The 22,132-nt window shown below is 40.7% G+C and overlaps 1 protein-coding gene across 1 annotated transcript; it reads right to left on the bottom strand.

Moving 5' to 3' along the window:
* Positions 1-3,041: 3,041 nt before the first annotated feature.
* On the bottom strand, positions 3,042-21,823 carry LOC145413790 (STAGA complex 65 subunit gamma-like). The gene is made up of 8 exons (XM_080283445.1): positions 21,760-21,823; positions 17,728-17,912; positions 16,324-16,423; positions 14,982-15,100; positions 11,737-11,971; positions 10,270-10,445; positions 6,726-6,881; positions 3,042-3,195 (listed from the first exon to the last, which is right to left on the bottom strand). Exons 2-8 carry the CDS (start codon positions 17,898-17,900, stop codon positions 3,042-3,044), a joined length of 1,113 nt encoding a protein of 370 aa, XP_080139571.1. The 5' UTR covers positions 17,901-17,912; positions 21,760-21,823.
* Positions 21,824-22,132: the final 309 nt, after the last annotated feature.

The following is a 22,132-nucleotide window of genomic DNA, read 5'->3' as shown; positions in this document are numbered from 1 at the left end:
CAAACCTGACCAATAAAATGTTCACTTCTTCTCCCATGTACTGCTAGAAATACTCTGGTCACTGCAACACCTTTCAAGTAACATACAATACTTTCCTTGTTGGTCAGCCTCCCCGCATCCATCCATACCACCGGTACTTCATTCATATTATTGCTTGCTCCTTTGTTGAATTCTTCCCCTCTGCTAACCCACTGCTGCCACACAAATTTTATCTCAGTAGCCAAAACCTCATATCCTTCCCCCACATCACTGTGCCCATACAGTATTTCATATCTGCTATTTGTTTCTGCATTACAAGAGCAATGGGGATTCATCAGTGAATTCTTCACTACTTGACCAAACTGTCTTCTAGAATCGACCTGGTTTTCCCCCTAATTGGTCCATTATAGCAAGGGTTTACTGTATTTCACTAATATATTGCATCTCACTACAATGTACACTACAATAATGGGAATGCATTTGCAATGTGATATTGTGATATCAATGGTGGTCTGATGGCGATACACTGGCGTGATGACGTAAAATGATAAGCATAAGGAGAGATGACTATTGTGGCAGAACATGTGACAGCAGCTGAGCATGGTGAAGACTTCAAAGGGGTGGCAGGAGGGAGGAAGTGAGCATGATGTCAAAAAAGGGTTCTTCACAGGTAAACACAGGTGGCCATTTTGACTCAAACATATGACTGCCAGCTTGCGTTTAGCCACATAGATGCACAGGGTCGTCATAGGGGATGATCTTTCTGGCCATCACTCTAGCAACTCTCATGACTGTTCAGTGAGGCCGGGTATAGCTTCTTATTTCTCATTCTAGCAATTCATTGTATAGTGAGGCCTGACTGCACAGGTTTCTGATGTGCAGATTACAACCTCTGACAAGCTGATTAATAAGTTCTTTACACATCAGTTTTGAATTTACATATACACCCAAGTTTTGGACAATACTAGCTGGATGAAGTTGTGACTTGCCAGTCCTCAGTTAAGGCACTATCAGCATCACCATCCCTCCTGTTTCCTTGAATAATGATGATTTCTGTTTTACCATCAACTTAAATCTCCACTTTGCCATCCAAATAATTATCAGTAACCAGAGATTCCAGTTTATGCTCGGTTTCATTAATATCGGTTGTCTTAACATAAAGCTCAATGTCCTCAGAATCAAAATGATAAGACACACGTGCAGCAAGTAAAGACGATAAACTACTCATATAAACTGGGAACAGAACTGGAGCTAAAACAGATCCTTGAGGAACCCCAAATAGAAGGGGAACTGAGCACAAGTTTTTGTTGTCTGCAATTACTCTCTGAGATGTCAGAGAAATACAACTTAAGGATCGAAAGGGCATCATCAAAGACACCATAAAAATGCAGGTTATTAATGGTAGGTCATGATCTACTATGTCAAAAGCCACAAACAGATCCAAGAGAAGGAAGAGAGAAAACATCCCACTGCTGGTGTTCAAAACCAAGTCGTCAGGAGCCTTCGATATTGCAGTTTCAATTGAGTGGTACATGTATTTCATACATGCCAACTGAAAAAGAGGAAAAACTCTGCTTTGTTCCAGTAATGGTAAGAGTTGATCCAGTGCAGCCCGCTCAATAATCTTGGACGAGAATAATAAGTTGGAGACAGGATGATTGTTTAACAAGCCCTCAACACAGAGACCAGGCTTCTCAAGTAGGGGCTGGAGGTAGGCACTTTTCTTGGAATGCACAAGTTAACTTCTAAGATGAATTTGTTTACTATTTTATAAATTATGGCTGCTGCATGTCTGCACATATCTGGCAACTGTGACACACTGAATGGATCAAGTAGGCAATATGTTTAATTAAGATCTCCAATATAACATGTTTACATCAATGGGTGAAATTATTAACGCACATGGTCTTTTGTGCACCATGACTGGAATTTAACTAAGAATTTCTCACAGATAGAGGTATTTTCTAATTTTTTTGTATGCATATCTTAGTTGTGACAAATGGAGCATAATCAGAAGGCAGTTAGGCATCTGATACAGAAGCTGGTTTATCAGTTATATTCTTCTGACCAACCAGATTATTCATAACTGCCATACCTGGATATATACATACCTGAAGACACTCACGCTCCTTTTCCTGACAACTCGCCTCATTACACACTCAAGATTTAATTTTAAAAAATAAATAAAAAGTAACTTTACTCTTTGCCTATTTCATGTTCAAATTCCATTTCTGACATACACCTTCAAACTCATTCATCAAGTCCTGCAACTCCCATTAGTTTTCATATAACAAAACAGTACTAAAATATGGTTTTCATTCATTTACATACCAGTATACTGTAACCAGGGATATAAGTCACAGCATATCACTATCAGATTGACTCTTTATTACAGAACTTATACAGTTTCTTGCATCATCTTATGAATTAATATGGTTTTCTAGGGTATGCAGTGTAATGGCTGATCCAATGTAAAACAAAGCAAACAGGAAATCAGACTAGAAGCAAGTAAATAAGAGCTGAATGCCTGAAAGAAAAGAAAGATAGAAATAAATAAATAAATACAATAAACAAAATGCTGAAGTGTGACCTATTTATCAAAATAATGATTTGAAGTAAGTGAGGTTGAAACCTGTTTTGCTTTCTTTTATCAATACTCAGTAAACAACCCTAATTTTCAGCTTAAGATCTGCCCATGAATACTGATGTAGCTAAATAAGGAACAAGCCCAAAGACAAGGTAGATGAAAAATCTCACTATCTGGGATCTGGTTAACTAGCCCTGTTCCACTGCGTGCCTCAAATGTAAAAAAAAAAAAAAAAAGGGGGGGGGGGAGAAATAACAGCTATATAAGGGAGGGTAGTGTTGTGGGAGGAATGGCTAGTATTGGACATCTATAAAAATGCCTGGAGATGTTCTTTTTCAATGATACTATCACAGAAGAAGGCATCCAGTAATGCAGACACAGACACATACCCGTTAATAAATTACACACATGCTGTATTTCTTATTTTCTTTTTCATACTCCTGCAGGTTTCTTCTTTTCCTCCAAATCCAATCTTTTATCTTGGTGTGTGAGGGTACACTTGATACTGCTGCTGTTGTTGCTGTGGCTGCTGTTGCTGCTGTTGTTGTTGTTGTTGTGGTTGTTGCTGTTGTTGCTGCTGTACAGATGCTGGAGAATTCTGCACCCCCTCTTCACCATCACCACCCACTCTGTTAAAAAATAAACCCATAATGATACAGCAACACTTCAGTAGCACTACTGTATCCAGTTTAATGGGGAAGGTGACTGTCAGCATAAATCAATACTTAATAAACAAAAATACTGAATATTCCTGCAGCCTAAACAATGCTAGGAATTGGTAAAGATATACTGAATAATCCAATCCAGTAGCTATGCCCAGTAGCCATAAATCACACTTACATTTCCAGTCCAGTTTGATATGTACTTACATTTCCAGTCCAGTTTGATATGTACTGAGAAGTACACAACAGACATAATCAACAAATAAAATCAAACAACACCATGTTTCACCTTAAGAAATCCTCATACAGTACTGATGTTGACCATGGCAAAGCTGATGTCTTCAATGGACTGGGAACTACACCAAGTGGCAACCAGCTAACTACAGTGACATTGCATCCAGTATAAGATCAGACAACACTACCATACTGGACTAATTCCACACTGAACTAATAATAAACCATAAAGGTTACTTTATTTAGATCAGACAAAACTCTAATTCAGGGTACCATAATCACTAGAATGTTGTAAACAATGACAGGCAACCACATAAAAATGCAATATAAAATATGTATTAAAACATTTACCACGAGACTATGGAATGTACAGCCAGCTGAAGTAAACCGGAAAGGATGAAGAGAACTTAAGAAGCCTGAAAGTGATTGACTGGGTCACTTGAAATCTCCTCAACTTCAATCATAAATCCTTCAAAATCACACTCCGATACTTGAGTCTCGTCTGCTGGTTTTGCCAGTTCTGCAACTGGTTCATCTTGTCCCTCTGCTTCCTGTTGTTGATGAAAATAGTGAGTGAAAGGCTCATCTTCCTGATATAAGCCTTGTGCATCACACTGTTGTGCCACAGCATTTTGTCCACCATGAAAATCAACTCCTGACATCTAGTTAAGTTGAGCTCATGATCTTGAATGGCATCCTTCAGGGCTTGGCAAGTACCAAGGATACTTGTGACACTCCTCATACTGGCTTCTGGGGACAGATTTTGTGATGCAGCATGTATTTCATGGTTATGTTCACACGCTTCGCCATTATTTGTAACTCTCCTCAAAGCTTCCGTGCATGTCGTGTCTTCCCTCAGCTGTATCAGGGCCTCTAACTCCTCGTCCTGTACCTCCTCACAGCCAGGACCTTGGCGGGTTTCAGCAAGAACTGCCTGTCTGCTAACAAATGGAAACTGTAACAGCTCTTGGAGCTGTTTAATGCTGTGGTGTGAGTTATCGCCAAGCACAACTGATGGCTGCCACATTAATTTCACACCAAGTAGCAGTGATGTTCTTCACCCAAGCTTTCATGTCAAATTTCCACCAAAACTGATTTACCACCATTGCTGCATGACAAGAGGTGGCACTACATTTTCTGAGAACTTACATGACCACGTGTCCCCTCTGGTGCACTTGAACTCGCAACACTGTCAGCTGTGGGTAAGAAAGGCGACAGGGGGCCAGTTGGACCTGCGGTGAGGTTCACTTACACTTTCATCTGGGTCATCCATGCCATTATTCAAATCATTTTCTACCATGGATATTTCCTCAAGGCTTCCCAGTGGCTGACATGGGATGATGAGAAACCAAAATCCTATAGAAACTCCTGAAATTTCTCATTAATTCTTGATCCAGCAGCTAAATAAGTGAAGTTGTATTGGGTGGTAAAAATACAAATTTGACTGCAGGATCCATGTCACAGAGGATTTGAGGACAGCTCTGGGCACTGTTTGCCAGCAACAGAAGTTTTACAGGCAGACCTAAATTACGCAACTTGCATTTAGAATCTGGCACAAAAGGCTTCTCGAACCATTCAATACAGGTAGTCTGAGTCATACTGGTGTGCCAAATAATGTCAAGGTCAGCCTTAAACCTGAGGTCAGCAAAACACCTTGGGTGGTGAACTTTAATGATAAAAAAGACGCAACTTGTGTGATCCTGAGGCGTTTACTGTAGGGAGAAATGTGACTCTTGTTTATACTGCTTTCTGACCTCAACCATGGCTGCTTGTCTTAGAAATGTAAGATGATTTTGGAATTTGTTTCCACTGTAACCCAGCTCCATCCATATTTTAAACATGGCTACCTTCCTCTGACAAGTCTGAGGCAGCAACAATGTCAGCAAGAGCAATCTCTTTACTCAGACGATTTCAATGACGCCCTTTTTTTTTTTTGTAAGATGAAAACCAGCCTGAAGAAGCCATGAAGGCTGTCCTGCTCCCATTTTCTTGCCAACAGCACGATGAAAAATCCACACCATTTCACGAGTATTCACTAAGTCAATGGGCACGTCCTCTCTCTCTTTCCAGAATATGTAAGTAGTCAAATATCATTCCATTATAATCATCACTGTCCCTGCTGTTCTGCACCTGATGACCAGTAGTCTGCCAATGTATGCCTTAACAGTTTTCAGTAACCTGTTCTTGTTCCATAAGATGCACCGCATACTGGACTCATTAATTCCATACGATTTTGTAATGCTGACTATCTTCTCAACCCTGTTCTTCCACTGCTTCCAGTGCATTATTTGTTTCCATATTCTCTTCATGTGTGAGGTGTTGCCTCACTTGTGGGTTGGCTGCTGGCATGCACGGCATGATGAATAAGGACAGGCAGCATTAAAAATACACATTGATAAAGTGCAACATGCTATTACGGTGTTAGTAAGCCACAGTCAGCACGCAGACTAACACTTGATGTCATGTGTGAAAGAATGTTCTGACTGGCTGCTGCACCTCTCCCAGCCAATGCATGTTCTCACTGACTGCAACGCTTCTCCCAGGACTCTCCAGGAAAACAGATCCCCCCCCCCCAAAAAAAAAAAAAAAAAAAAAAAATCATATTTCATGCACATCTGTGGAAGCAAACTCTACTAATGTAAGTGTTCCATACTACATTAATTTATCTTTCAATTAATATTTTCAGTGTCTACCATATTAAAGACAGTCAGTGACAAAGATACGCATGTTGGATGCAAGGCCACTGTACTTCCAAACAGTTGCTGGAAACTTTTGGAAGAAAAGAAATATGTGATGTGTAATGGGATTTCAACAATGTGCAAGTCTCAGCTTGGACTGTGATTCTATTTACTAGTGGATGAATTTCATGCCCAAGAGTGGTCCTTGTGTGGTGATTTACCAGGCTTGTGTCCACACCTCACTTTCATGGTAGTACCTCCCAGAGTCAATGGTAGCCATCAATCTACTAACTCAAGAGGCAATTGTTGTTGTTGCTCAACCCCAGTCCATCTGATCGAGCAGACACGTTGACCACAGGTATGCAGCTTCTCCTATGGGGTTGTTCCACAGGTTCCTTGGCTAAACCTCTAATGCTGTGTCTACAACTTAGTATGGCATGTGCTGTGTAGCGCTCCACTACATGTGTTACGTTGTGTGGGCCTAAAGCAGGGTACGTGTCGGGCAAAGAGGACCCCAGTCTAGCCTGGTAATGCTGTCATCTCGTTTAGTTATAGATGGTAAATTACTATCAAAACTGTTCTTACTGTGTCAGTGTAGAAAACGTATGAAGCGAGGGGTCATGGTCAATGCTGGAGTTGCTCTTGATGGATGCCACAGATGCTGCCTCATCTCCTACACCCCCTGTCCCAACACCACCATCCTCTGCTCCCCAACATTCACTGGTGCTCTCCCGACGTGAACTAGGGAAAGAAGAAGCAGGGGTGGAGGGTTCCAAATTAAAAACAATGTACAGCAGCTAAGCTTGATTAGTTCAGGAATGGTTAGCAAAACAGAAATCATCATCCTATCACTGACAACCAAATGAAGTGGAATCAAATATAATCAGTCTTGGGTTTGGGTTTGGTTGCAGTTAACCAAATCAATTCTACAACTGGTTATTAAATAAGAGTAAATCCTGTAAGAACTAAATACCTGTCCTGGGTCAAAAGCAAAAGAGTTTATAATATATATTCAGTCTATTGATTAGTTCACTTTAATCTACTCATGTGACATGTATACATTCATTCCAAAAAAAGACAGGTTTTATCATCAATTGTCCATTGCTCCTTATGGATGGTGGTGGCAATTATCATCTATTTATCTATCTATCTATTGCCAGATGCCTTAATCCCGTAAGGGGTGGCCACAAACAAACTGCCTCCATGTCACCCTGTCCCCTGCCATTTCACTGCCCTGCTCCCAGCTCACACCCCCCTCTCACATATACCTCTCCACTCCACCCCTCCATCTCATCCTTGGCCTCCCCCTCCCTCTCCCCTCCTCCACCTCACTCACATACACTCTCCTATTTAGTCTCTCACTCTCCATCCTCTCCACATAGCCAAACCACCTCATTGTGTTTCTCCTAACACCTCCTATCACATCCACATCCACACCACAATGCTCCTTCACTTCCTCATTTGTCAGTCTCTCTCTCCATGTGACTCCACATGCTCCTCTCAAATAACTCATTTCCACTGCTCTCACTCCTGACCTCTGTCCCTCCAACAAGGTCCAAGCTTCACTCCCATACATTAGAGTTGGTATCACAATTATCATCTGCTCACTTTATGCAATGCTGTCTACTTCTTCCTTCACCTTTATCATTCATTTTCTGTGTCTGCCTACCTCTCTTCCTATTTCTCTCACACTTCCTGTCCATCCATTCATCCATCATCTAAACCTGTGTTGCCCCATGATGAGCATAGAAGCCCAGGGCAAGGCAAGTTGGTCCTGACATTTAAGATGAGTGACAAGCCTCACTCACCAATGAGTGGCATTACACAAGCAATAAACCCCAAACACCCATTGGATATGAACCAACACCGGCTGTATCTGGTTGGAATGCCTTAATTCCCCACTAAACCACCAGGTGTCCTAGTTTGGTTATATGGTTACCACCCAAAGTAAAGTGTTTCCTGGTATACAGGAAACCATTTGACTTGTCACTCAGTGTAAAGTCACTCATAGACAGACGGAAGAGGAAAGACTGAGGGAAAAAACGATATAAGAGGAAGGAAGGAAAGACGGAAGGAAGAGAGGAAAGGGCAGCCACCTGAAAGCAGCACTACATTGAGTGAAAGGATTGTGAGTGCTCTCACCTCCCACTTTTTATTAATTTTCTTTCCACTTCAGGTGGCTTTACACTGAGCGACAAGCCTAATGATTTCCCGTAACCCAGGAAACCAATGCTGGGTGGTAACCATTTAATCAAATAACAGGGCGATGTTTAGCCTACTTTGATGCCCATTAACTGGATGGAGAGATGCCAATGTGAGGTCCATCCAAGAACCAAACCTCCACAATTTCCCCAGTGCCTTGTTGCGGCAAGGTGCTGTGCATCACATGAGAACATCAGTTTGATGCACTGGATGGCCCTGCAGGGACAGGTGCTTTTGATTGATGGGACTGCTCGGCCAGACAGACGGGTTATTCAACAACAGCTACTTATGGAAAGTTAGTTTCTGTTAAAAGAGTAATAACATAATGAATCCAAGTTAACTCTTGATACTTTCACTGCAATATTCAGTTCTGTGTTTTGTTCTAGTTAATGAAATGCAATCTAAAACAGCATGTAATATATATTGTGCTACCTTAATTCTTTCACTGAAATATGACCTTTAGTATTTTATCCCAGCTAATGGCTGACAATAACATTCTGCTCGGAGTTATCACCAGCAATGAATTTATTAGTACTCTGGAAGTACCATAGTTATATACAGCATTCAGTGAAGATGCAAGAGTGCCACAAGCTGCTACAGTACACAGAGGCCAACCCATTCCAGAACTAATAATAGTAGCAACACAAATTTTCTACAAAAATGTTCCACAAGTATGAAGTCAGAATATCCACTACAGCGAGGCTTCCGTGTAACAAAATTTACATAAAAAATCTGTGTGGTAGGTGGGGGTGCTCACCATCCACTCACGTGATGCAGTGCTGCTCTCAGGTGTCTGCCCTTTCCTCTCCTCCATCCTTCTTTCCTTCCATCCTCTTCTGTCTTTCTTTCCTTCATTCTTTCCTCTTTGTTCTGGCTGTGGGTGACTCTACACTGACTGACAAGCCAAATGGTTTCCTGTACACCAGGAAACCATTTACTATGCTGGATGGTAACCACATAAATTTTGGCACCTGGTGGTTTAGTGGATAATTATGGCACTCCAACTGGATTAAGCAGGTGAAGGTTTATATCCAAGGAGTGGTTGGGGTTTATTGCTCATGTAATGCCACTCAGGGATGAGTGAGGATGGTCACTCACATCTTAAATGTCAGGACCAACTTGCCTAGCCCCGGGCTCCTATGCTCCTCAAGGGGCAACATAGGACTGTATGATGGATGAATGAATGAATTACATTTCATTATTAGTACCATATCAGATTGCTGAAGCATCATATCACCCACCAAAACCAGAAACTGATGAAAATCTTGGAAGTTCCAGCTCTGAGTCTGGTTATTGTACTCTGAAACTTGCCAGTTCTGATGGTTTCATGTTTAGTTAATGACCACTGCTGCTAACCATATCATAATCCTACCACCCTGTCCCTATTAACTACTTTGTGCCCAAGAAGGCTCACAGCATAAAGTGAATGAAGGCAAGGTTACTACAGTCCAAAATATTTAAGTCACAAGTGGCCACTCTACATCCCTGGCAACAATTTAATGCTAGAAAACATCCAGCCACTACTCTGATCTGAAATACGGCCTAGTATTCACCAAACTGAGACCTCTATCCCAGATCCCCAGGGTGCTTCCTATGATACAGGCTGAGTCAATAAAAATACAGAAGAATTTTAATAAAGTACATTTTTGTCATGATCACTAGCCAGTGTCCCCACTATGTCTGAACATACATCCTCCACACTGTCCTCACTCATTTCTTGTCAATAACACTCCTAACCATGCTTCTCTGAACAACACAAAATTAATGGAACTAGTCACCCACTCATAATAATGTGGATTACAGTAACCAAGTCTTGATGCATATACCTTACACAGGTAATACAGAACTGGATATTACGATTTTTAATATAACCTCTGTATTGCATTACTGAGCGTATTAAATCAGATACAATATGACATGACATTACCCAGGTGTTGATGCTGCTGTGTCACGGGCATGGGCTAAGCTGAGGTATTGATGGTAGAGATGTGTGGTCTCCTGTCTCACCTTGGAGTGGTATTGGATAACACGATTACGATACAACTGGTGCAGACCAGTCATACTGCCCAGACCAACATCATGCAATGTTTTTTCCACCACATCCTGTAAAGATGAGAAAAATGAAAAAAACTACTGGATAACTGTATGAAACAGGATGATATTCAGCAAGATCCATCTAAATCACCCTTAACAAACTTGGTAGAGTCATGATACAGGTATATGGAATCCAGAAAATTATCATCCTGATCTTTACTTTACTGGGAAGTAATCAGCTAGGTTTGGCACCTGGTTTAGCTTCCAGAACTTAGAAAACATTAACTGTATCATTGGCAACTTCAGTAAGATTCCTTTAACCCCCACCGTACTAATTCTATCAATCTGGTTACCTTCCCTGTGTCAGTTTTCGGACATTTTTTTTTTTTTTTTAAGTTGATTTTTTGTCATCAGATCAAGTGATTCTAAGCTCAAACTCTTCATCACCCTCATCTTTTTGTAATTTATGCCTCTTGGGTGGGTGTGAGGACAGCAATAAGTTGCATGATAAGTCAGACATGAGTCTGCCATTGCTGGGCTACAAACAAGAACTAAATTACTGTACTAAATATGCGGTATTTGGCAACTGCAGTGTGGCAGGACTTGGCAACTGCTCTGATGGCGTAGAGGGAGATTCAACATTCTCATGGAAACCACTGACACTTCCTCATGCTTGAAATTATGGTGCAGAGACCCATCACCTCATGTGAGGCTATCCGCATGGCCATGGATAGACTGCATATCTGACTTATTAAATATGCGATATTTGGCAACTACAGTGTGGCAGGGCTTGGCAATTTGCTCTGATGGCGTAGAGGGAGACTCAACGTTCCCATGGAAACCACTGACACTTCCTCTTGCTTAAAATTAGGGCACTGAGACCCATCGCCTCATATGAGGCAATAATACAGCCAGGGGTGGCCTGCATATCACCTCATATGAGGCAATGAGCTGGCAGGGGTTAAAAGGAAGCATGGTATCATTTGACTGTCTGACTGACTTCAATCATTCAGTCATTCAAGGAATCAGTACACATCCATCAAATTATCATCTCTCTTGCGCCTACGAAAATCCTCCTCCTATACTGCCCTATGAATATCTTCCTCCTATACTACCATACGGCATTACACCCCAACACATGGTGCAAACAAGGACCACTTAGTAATATATTCCTTCCGCCTTTCATTACAGCTCTTCCAACACACTTCACTTGCTAACTCATTTAAACTTCAGAATCATAGTTTACATTCTGCTAACCTATTGCAAAACACTTGTAGAATAAAAACTATGGTATCAAAGTTTCATAAATAACAAATGATGTGTGTGTCTATGGGAACAGTGTACACAGAAAGTAACTAACATGGAATGGACATCGATCAGTGAGAAGAAGAAGATCAGTGTTGGCACGGAGGACTGCACAAAGACGTGACAAAAGATGGTGGGCAGTATCAGTGAGAAGGCGCAGAACAGATTCTGATGTATCTGTGTAGCCAGTATGAGCCAAGAGTCCAGCCACTGCCTTACGTAGGATCAATCGAGCAGTGGCAGCCTCCACCTCCACAGCAGGGGTCTGACTCCGGCCTCGAGTGAATGCTCTGTGGTGAAGAGGATGTTCATAACTGAGAACAAATCAGGGAGGCTTTAAATGATCATAATCTGACAAAGCAGCAATTTATTCAGTTCTACCAATTAAATTTTGGTAACTGATAGCATATACCAGTAAATTCAGTATCAAGGACATGTAACTTGCAGGTTTTTGTCATTATTACTGTTGCTGATCCCAAGCTGATATGAATGTGACCCCAACTGACTGCAGGCTGAAGCTGCCCGTCTCCTGCAGCCCACCATCTTTCTTTCTGAAGACAGCATGGAAGTTGGGAGCAGCTTCACCATCCAGTTTGATCAATACCACTACATGAAGGAGTCTGTCTCCAGCACTAACATGTAGATAACTCTAAAAATATATTGCTACTGTAGTAAGCCAAAGAAATGATGAACAGGGAAAGAGCCTATAGCAAAATTTTATTTGATTCAGTTATGCAATACTCTCAATAATTATTACTACACAATGTATATGCTAATGAGCAAGCTGAGTTTATAGGAAAAATCTTTTAAACCAGAATAGATGGGGCTGACTTGTACATAAAAAAAGTATTATTTTCAAGGGGCTGAAAAATATGAATAATGTAAAGTCCAGCTAGTTATGATCTCTACTTCAAATCTGATTTTCAGTTGATGTTTGTGCTTTGACCAAATTACTTAGGATATTTGATGTTATAATGCAAGAAATGTGCAGTACAAAACTGCACAGTATGCAAAAAGGTAAGAAACCTGATGCAATTGTGCTACGTTTTACTAAATATTGTTTCAACTGGGGTGAGAAAGCAGTGTAACCAAACCCAATCCACATCTCATTAAACCCACTAAATCTCATATCACTAAGCCCGAAACAAAAAAGTGTACTGCACCATCACTTCAAAATACAGTACAGCATTAGACTGTGTTGTATTGTATCATGAAATAAACTGTGAGAAAATGAAAGTATTATGGCATCAAGATGGCCTCTGCCAGCTGAGGTATTTCAAACATAATGCGTAACCAAAGAAGATGGATCCTTGAGATTCATGGGGAACTTGCAAAATCCATACAGTATTAGATTATATGACGGGGCTCTACTAATGAGATTAAATTAAAAAATCTACTCAAATTTTCTCCCTTACACAAGATCCATGTGATCTGTTATGCATAATAATTTTAGTAAATAATATCTTAAATTACTTACAAGGTAGAAAATACAAATCTGATAATTACCAACAAATCTGTGGTGGGTGGGGAAGCTCACCATCCACTCACATGATGTAGTGCTGCTTTGGGTGTCTGCCCGTTCCTCTCTTCCTTCCCTCCTCTTGTCTTTCTTTCCTTCATTCTTTCCTCTTTCTTCTGCCTGCAGGTGACTTTACATTCCCTCTTCTCTCTTTCTTTCCTTTATTCTTTCCTCTTCCTTCTGCCTACGGGTGACTCTACAATAAGTGACAAGCCAGATGGTTTCCTGTACATCAGGAAACCATTTACTGTGCTGGGCAGTAACCATATAACCAAATTACGGCACCTGGTGATTTAGTGGGTAACTGAGGCCCTCCAATCGGATTGAGCCAGTGCAGGTTTCTATTCAAGGGATGGTTTGGGTTTATTGCTCATGTAATGCCACTCAACAATGAGTCAGGCTGGTCATTCTCATTTTAAATCTCAGAACCAACTTGCCTTGCCCCGGGCTCCTATGCTCCTCATGGGGCAACACTGGATTAGATGATGGATGGATGGACCAAAAATCCCAAGTGCCAACATCAATTTACAAGATTTAACCCCCAGGAATATCTGTCACCAGGAATCTACAGATATTGGACGTTAGGCCTTCATCTGAACTGTAAACACAAAATCCTAAAAATTGATCAAATTTATATCTTAATTATCAGTATGGTTGCACCAGTTCGTACTTCTGTTGACACCGTGTGTATTTTATATATGCAATAAACTCTCGAGGTCACCATACTTACACACCACCAGTAAATCCAGTACACCTCACTGTCAACTTACTCTGTTTTCAGCCTTGGATTTTTTTTTTTTCCCCTTATTCACTTATTCTTCTAACCCTTCAATGATTTTCAGTAAGACTGTTCTTCACTAAGCTGAAAAATTGTCAAGGTGACAATACTCTTTCACACAGAAGCCAAACAATGAACAAAATCTTGAATAAAATAAACATTTCCTCTGTCCCAATCCTATATGCTGATAATGATAGCAAAAACTAGATACTGGTTCAGAACTGGCTAAAATACAAAAATCGGCAATATATCAGTTTGGTTAATTGTATCGGTTACAGCACTAAAGTAACTGCCTTTGTAGATAATACTCAGCTAACAGGGTTAATGAGCATGGTGGGTACCGGTAATAAAATCGAGGATCAAAAGTGGTCACATATATAACAGGGATCACCTTAGGAAACTGTATCATGACCAATTTATCTGGCTATTGGTATTTTGAAAGTACTGTACTTTGTACTACTACACACAGTGCTTACAACTAAGAACGGCATGTACCAGTATACTGATATCACCCAACTACAGTAAACACTCAATTATCTGGCACAATTCAGTCAAACCCTACACCAGTTAAAGTAAAATGCCAGATATTTCATAGTATCCCCTATCGGCTCAATATTCGGGGCTGAGCCGGATACTGCGATATTATCCATCTCGAACCTCTACCCTAAAAACTTTCCCAGGAGTAAAAGATGAAAATTAAGAAAAAATACGATAAAGTAATGAAACAATACACTAAGAGCGCCGGTTGGCTACTGTTTTTGAGCAGGTTGATACGCCTTGACGCCGGATATTGCATAGGACTGCTGGTTACATCCCGTTTCGGTGCAGGATATTGCTTTAATACATCCAGGCCAGCAGTGCCTGATTTTGCTTTAATAGAGCCAAGCCAGTAGCACCAGACATTGCACTGGGCCGGATATTGCAACAATGGATAATTGTGAGTTTACTGTATATGCAAATGTGTAAAATCTGATAAAAGCTAAACAGTGTGGTATGAGCTCACGTATTCTCTGGATGCAGGAAATTAAGGAAGGGTGACTTGGTTGTCTTGCGGTCCAATGCTGGATCTTCAGGAGGTGGGGGACACAGCGGAATGCTGCCTCCTGCCTCCACACCAACACTCTATAAATACAGTAAAGTTAAATATGAGCATTAGGTATCATTTACCTCCTGGCATCTTTCATATAGTTCTATATGACAAAGCAACTCACAGAAATACAAATGCCTCACTCACAAATACAGTACAGCACTAGTAACACCATCTATCTACATCCATGCAAATCCTCTCATATCCTACAAACCAGAAGATTTCTTTACACCTAATTTTTTGCTTATTGCTCTACTTCTTATCCTATCCAATGCATTCTGAACCCACCCCTCAACAATCCTGTCTCTACTACTCTTACTCTGAACTTTTCACACACATACCATAACAAAGTTTCATTCTCATATGTTAATATGGGTGTTGAAGTACAAGCAGCAAGTGAAGTGCATTGAAGTGAAATAACAAGCTTAAGTGAGTTAGAAACTTTGTTTTTAAACTGTAGGGTGGGTCACCCTTGGCCAAAAATGTACCCCCACTGAACCCATGGTAGGCTATATGACTCTATGCGATACATTGTCATGTGAAGTATTTTTCACACACATCCTCATCATAAGATAAGGACGTGCTGTACATGTGAGGATATTATATGGTCCATGTATCATGTCTGGGGCACTACTTTGCTAAGGTGAGTAAAAGGAAGCACAATAAATACCAGTCAAAACATATACAGTAAGATAGTCTGGTGGCCTTAAGAGCAAGCCTGGGTAAAAGTCAGGTGCTGTATGCTCTAGTCCGAATCCCTAAGAGAAAACTGGAGGTTTTTTAATCCTTGCCGTGCTTCAGCTCTCATGTGAGGCACAACAAAGGTCTGCACAAACCAAGCTGCAAGCCTCATAAAGTACAATTTACTCTGGTTTTAAAACAATGACTTAAAGGAGATAAAGTGACTTACAAAGAATCAGACAAGCAAAGGTTAATCATAGGATGTAGGATGGTCTCCTACTATTCAAATTGTTCTAGGTTATAGTGATTTAGCCTGAGATCCCTACCGTACACCTACCAGGGAGTAGCTCACTTTGGACTGCCTGTTATCACTAAACCAACTATACTGTGTTAACTTAGCCTGGGTTCCATCCTTTCTTGGTTTAGTTCACATGGCTCAGTAGCAGAAAAAGACAATACTACAGCCCTATCTACTTTCCACAGCATTTCCTCATCGCTAAACTACTGTTAGAAGTCAGCATTCTAGATGGAAATATGGTAATCTGAGGCTAAATTAAAGTAAAAAAAAAATATCAACCTGGACACGTGAGATGACTTGTGAGACCTGGCGCTGGTGCTGAAGGAGGCGGATGGTCTGCAACACTAGTTGATCTGTGCGACAAAACTCCCCTGGCAGGCTAGTGCAAAGATAAAGAAAGATGACTTGTATTCTCATGAGCTTGGGAGGCTTACAAGCACCTTTTTATTACTGATTTACCTTTCATATTACATAGCAATACAGGAATTCTCTTCTATCCTACTTAAATCTTCTTCTTATCTACACATACTAATACATACCACACAACATTAATGTGCTATAAGAGGAAATATGGTACAGTAAACTGGTAAGGTAGAGGTGCTGGGGAGCCTCATTAACCAACAATATGGGCCACCATGTATTCTGGGGCAGTCGGAGACAGAGAAAATTACAGCTTAAGGTGGTATGAAATAATAATAGAGGTTATGTCTTGGGCAGTCAAGGAAGAACCTGAAGGTGAGATTATGTTCTGAGGGGCAGGGGAGGGGTTATATACAGAGGGCAGAAATGGGGTAACAGTCACCAATAGCTTCTGTTCAAGAAAGCTATGTTAACAAGCAATGGCTTTGGCTTCGAGTTGGAGAGTGACTGGCTTTGGCTTTAGGTCTAGGATTTTCCACTGGCTTCTGTTTCTATCAAAAGTCCTGAAGTAAATTCAGTTTCTGTAATTAATTGGTATACCATAATAAATTACCAATTCTCGTTAGTTCTCTAATATCTCTTACACCATTTCTCTCTTTAAATACATTATTCTCAGTTCCATCACTCACTGATGCCCTACTTATCTATCTCAACATACTAAAATCTGTGAATTTCAATCAGCTTTATCCTCTCCTCTCACTGGACAAGTCTCACTGCCGAGCATTACAGTTCTCACATGTTTTGATGAGCGCGCCCTTTGCACGAAAGGGGATCCCCTTTGTACTAAGGGTACTGAGCTTAAGGAGAAAATGGATGACTCTTCTGCCATAACAATCACTTGCAGGGTTGCTGACAGGAGGGGATAAGGCATCTGCATGATTCACAGATACTGCAGACATAAGTAGGATGACTGGACAAAGAAATCGTATACCACGGATGAAGCTGATGGGCATGACAAGGCAGCAAATTGCGGAATGCTGTACTGTCATGTGAAGAGGGGTTTTACCTAAGAGGAACATACATGTCTGGAGATATATCTGTTGAACCTGCCCCTAATACTGCAGTGTGAAGCATGACAAATAGATAAACAAATGGAATATGCATATGTGGAATGATGGTACTGTACCTTTTTCTGCATGACTGTAAGGGTTGCAGCAGTTAATAGCAGAGTAGACAAATTGATCTAATATGTAAGAAATATGACTGGTAAAACAAAAAATTAGGGTGGTAAATTGATCAAACATGCCATATGGTGATACACACATCTGGAATGATGGTGTTTCTTCCTGTGATGGCTGGTGAAGGGCTGGTGATGTAGGCAGAGGTGGTTTGGGGGTAAGAAGGTCCTCCATGTCTGCACTGCTCAAGCCCCAGTCATCCCCGCCACCTCTTTCTCCATCCATCTCTTCACCCCAGTGGACACCAGCACAGCTCATTCTCTATGCTGCCTAGGGGGTAAAAAATAATATAGAGTACTGTACTTGTTTGAATTATCAATGATTCTGGCTTTCTTTCTGAACATGAATGGTTTCCCACAGGTAGAATAAACTTACGTCTTTCATCAAAATAACTGAGAACAATACTTCATTCCTAGTACAAGAAAGTAGTTTCCACTTTTACTGAAGGAATGATGGTACAGTAAAAGTCCTGTAATCCTAATGGTGAGGGACCGAGGGTCTTTTGAATTATTGGATTTATCAGACTATGGGAGGGGCCTAAAAACATTAGAAATATGTATATGATCAAATAAATAAACACTTAAAATGATATGGGTTGTTGTTTTACTCACCAGAAATGCAAAGAAGTGTAGCTGAATAACAAGCCCAAGCCAGATAAATCCACAGATAAAGCCGAGAGAGAGAGAAAGAAAAGAAAATACTTGATTTACTCCTAGAATAGTGTTAATTTTCACACGATTCACTTTCCAACAATTGGGATTTTCGGATTATTGGTGGTCGGGTTACAGGACTTTTACTGTGCACAGTTTTTGCAAATGCATTAATGTGTCTCACACTGTCATGCCTTTAACCCTCTCAGTATGGTAACTTGCTTTCATGATCTGTTCTAGCTACTGCCTGACAACAGTATTCAGCACAGTAGGGTCCTGTTATACTGAAGAGGTTAGAAACACTCTCCATTAGCCTCTTCCCTACAAGGATAGGCTTTTCACTCTATGCTTCTTCCTCTTGGAAGCACTCTAGGAAGAGACTTTAAGGCACCAGAACAAAGCCCGAGCCAGACTTGGAAGTTGGGCTTGGATGGTTCCAAGCCCAGGCTCACAGCTTACTAAAGTCAAGTTCAACAAGCTTGACATTAGATACCAGCACTCAATATCTACAGCCAATTGTCTTCATCTGCATGAATAATTTCCTTACCGAGACTTGGTAGCTTTCAATATACAAGCACTACTGTAGCCTACCCAATAATCTACCTATCTCTCTATAGCCAGACACCTTAATCCCATAAGGGGTGGCCACAAACAAATTACTTCCATGTCACCTTGTCCCCTGCCATTTTGTGTCCCTCCCCCCATCTTATACCCCCCTCTCTCATATACCTCTCTACTCCGTTCCTCCATCTCATTCTCAGTCTCCTCCCCTCCACCTCACTCACTTACTCTCCTTGTTAGTCCCTCACTCTCCATTATCTACACATGGCCAAACCACCTCAATAAGGGCTCTGCCTCTGGTCTGCATGGGTGGGTAGATATAAAGAGACAAGACCACTCCAATCTGGGTCCCCTGGGAAGTACAACATCACTTATACAAATGCCTAATGATGCTAGAATAACAAATAACCGGATATTCGTTTCAATCATTTACATTTCATGAGCATGCTTCCTCTATTAAATCTCTCCATAATGATTATAAAAACATGTAGCCTACATACGCTATAGGCTACGGCTGTCGATATCATGATTAATCAAAATGGAATGTGTAATTACTCTTTTCATGAATAAAAGAAAAATATTTCCTTTACTTGTTTTATTATTATGTTATTATATCTGCATTGAGATCACATTGAGCCAGGATTCCGGGGGCTTGAATGATCCGTGAATGGAAGCGTGGCCTATTGGACTGGGCTGTGTGGACGCTGCTGTTCCTCACCCTGCCCTACGGTAGGAAAGGAGGTCCGGATAATGATGATGATGATCATTGAGGAAAGAAACCTGTACTGTACACAGGAAAAATCATCCAATATATTACCAATATGACGGGAATCGAACCCGGGACTCTCAGGTGAGAGCCAGGCAGCATACCACTACACCACGACCAGATAAAAGTTATCTCACTAAGTCACAATCTTGTAACAAGGTTACACGATTGTGACAATGTGAGATAACTTTTTATCTGGTCATGCTGTAGTGGTATGCTGCCTGGCTCTCACCTGAGAGTCCTGGGTTCGATTCCCAGCATATTGGTAATATATTGGATGGAGATCATTAAACACATAGCTAACTGCTGGTAAAATCTGGTTTGAGTAAAATTAATAAAGATGTCAATAACTAAGTTGTTATTGTGATCTGGCAACATCATTCTACTGTGCTGGGCACTTAATGGGAAACTTTAAAAATTTCCTCTCTTCCCTAGCTAGGGAGCCTAACTCAGTCCTGAAAAACGGGAACTTCAACTATTGTGAATACAGTATTATACACGGTATATATGTCTACGTAAACTTATGGGATCTACACAGACCATTAGAGACACTACAATGCTTGTCAATAAAAAAAGAAAAAATACATGAATGAATACTTAAGACCGTCCCTTTAATGCACAAGTATGAGTCTCCTTCCAATATACTGTAGAGCTAAGTTAAAGACTTAAACTTAGTGTATTAAATGAGAAAATATTTGAATTGTCAGTACAAAAAATGATGTTATTACTGAACAGTCAAGCTCAGCCTTAATATACACAAGTGATCGGCTACAGTGTTCAATCATCCAATTAAAAAAAATTCAGTGAGTAGATGTGAAGGACTGTCCTATGAGAAGCAAGTCTACAATCGTAAATAATAAAATTATACATATTAAAATGATCATTTGAAATGGTTATGATTTCAAAATGATCACTCTAAATGGTTATGATTTTTCCAGGTAATATTTTAGTAATTCCAACGATAAATGCCATTACTATCTCTCGTAGTTCGACAAGGGAGTAAAATAGTCCATGATCATTACAAACATGACACAAATTGCAGGAGAGCTCCCATTAACAAATGTTAAAAATTTTATGGTAGGGACTATCTTTCATAATTAAAAATTCAAGACGAATGGCCACCCCTTACGGGATTAAGGCGTCTGGTTATAGATAGATAGACATGCATGACACCTAGATTTACTTGAAATGTCTATCTATCTATCTATCTATCTATAGCCCAATGCCCTAATCCCATAAAGGATGGCCGCAGACAAAACGCCTCCAAGTCACTCTGTCACCCACCATTTGACTACCCTCCCGCCAACTCACCCCCCCCTCCCTCATATACCTCTCAACTCCATCCCTCCACCTCATCCTCGGTCTACCTCTCCCTCTCCCTCCCTCCACCTCACCTACATACACCCTCTTAGTCAGTCTTTCATTCTCCATTCTCTTCACATGTCCAAACCACCTCAGTATATTTCTCCTAATCTTCTCAACCACATCCACATCCACCCCACAGCGTTCCTTCACTTCTTCATTCGTCAACCTGTCCCTCCACATGCTCCTCTCAAGTAACTCATTTCCACTGCTCTCACTCTTGACTTGTTCCCCTCTTGCAAGGTCCACGCCTCACTTCCATACGTCACGGTAGGGAATGTCATTTATGTTATTAAAGACTGTATATTTCATTCATGGCTCCCAAATTTAAGCAAAAATAACATGTTACTCAAGAGCACCAAGTTATTTTTTTTTTTACATCGGCAGTGGTGTCCTAGTGAGGACAAGTCGATTCAGATCCAAACTCATTCATCCCAAAATTGTTTAGGTTAGTCTCATTAGGTCTAGCTGAATTACGTTAGCTGGGATGGGCAATTAATGACAAACTGACTTCGAATCAATCTATGTGTCCAAAACAGCCTGTGACCACTTGCCATAGTTTGCATGTCATTTGGTGGTTTTACAGTTGATATTCTAAAACTTACACAATTCCACAATTTTTTACAGCTATCACGATGATAATTATGTTAAAGTTTACTGAGACCTGCAATATCACCCACACATGGTATGGCAACCTAGTGGACGGCAGATTAGCAACACATCAGGGCATTCAATTCTTCAGCCAATCAAAACTCAGCAACATTATCAAATCTCATACTATCAACAGGGTCTCTAGGACAAGAAGTCTCATCATTAGTCAATACTGCGCCCGAGATATTCTAACAACTTGATACTGGTATCTCTATTATGTAAACACTGCGTGTTTGCTTCCTATAGCCTCATGTGATGAAGTAAACGGTTCAGTGGAAACTAGTATATGGTGATGTACGTCTTACGGATGGCAGTTAGCATAGCATGATATGATGAAGTGAAATGTGTGATCAAGCGATCAGCCGATTTCCTCCTCAATATAGTAAAATATATTTACAATTCTCGCCAAATCTATTGGGGCAACTTCCCCAGGGAATTTACTTTTTATATTGTTTCTTCGTTTTGGTAGATGATCTGACGTAGTGGCCACTACAATGTCA

Source organism: Coenobita brevimanus, chromosome 97 (genome assembly GCF_032717465.1).
Source record: "Coenobita brevimanus isolate Jiangsu-jjx chromosome 97, ASM3271746v2, whole genome shotgun sequence".
Lineage (NCBI taxonomy): Eukaryota > Metazoa > Arthropoda > Malacostraca > Decapoda > Coenobitidae > Coenobita > Coenobita brevimanus.
The sequence above is the reverse complement of the archived record's forward strand: the minus strand, read 5'-3'. Positions and strand labels throughout refer to the sequence as shown.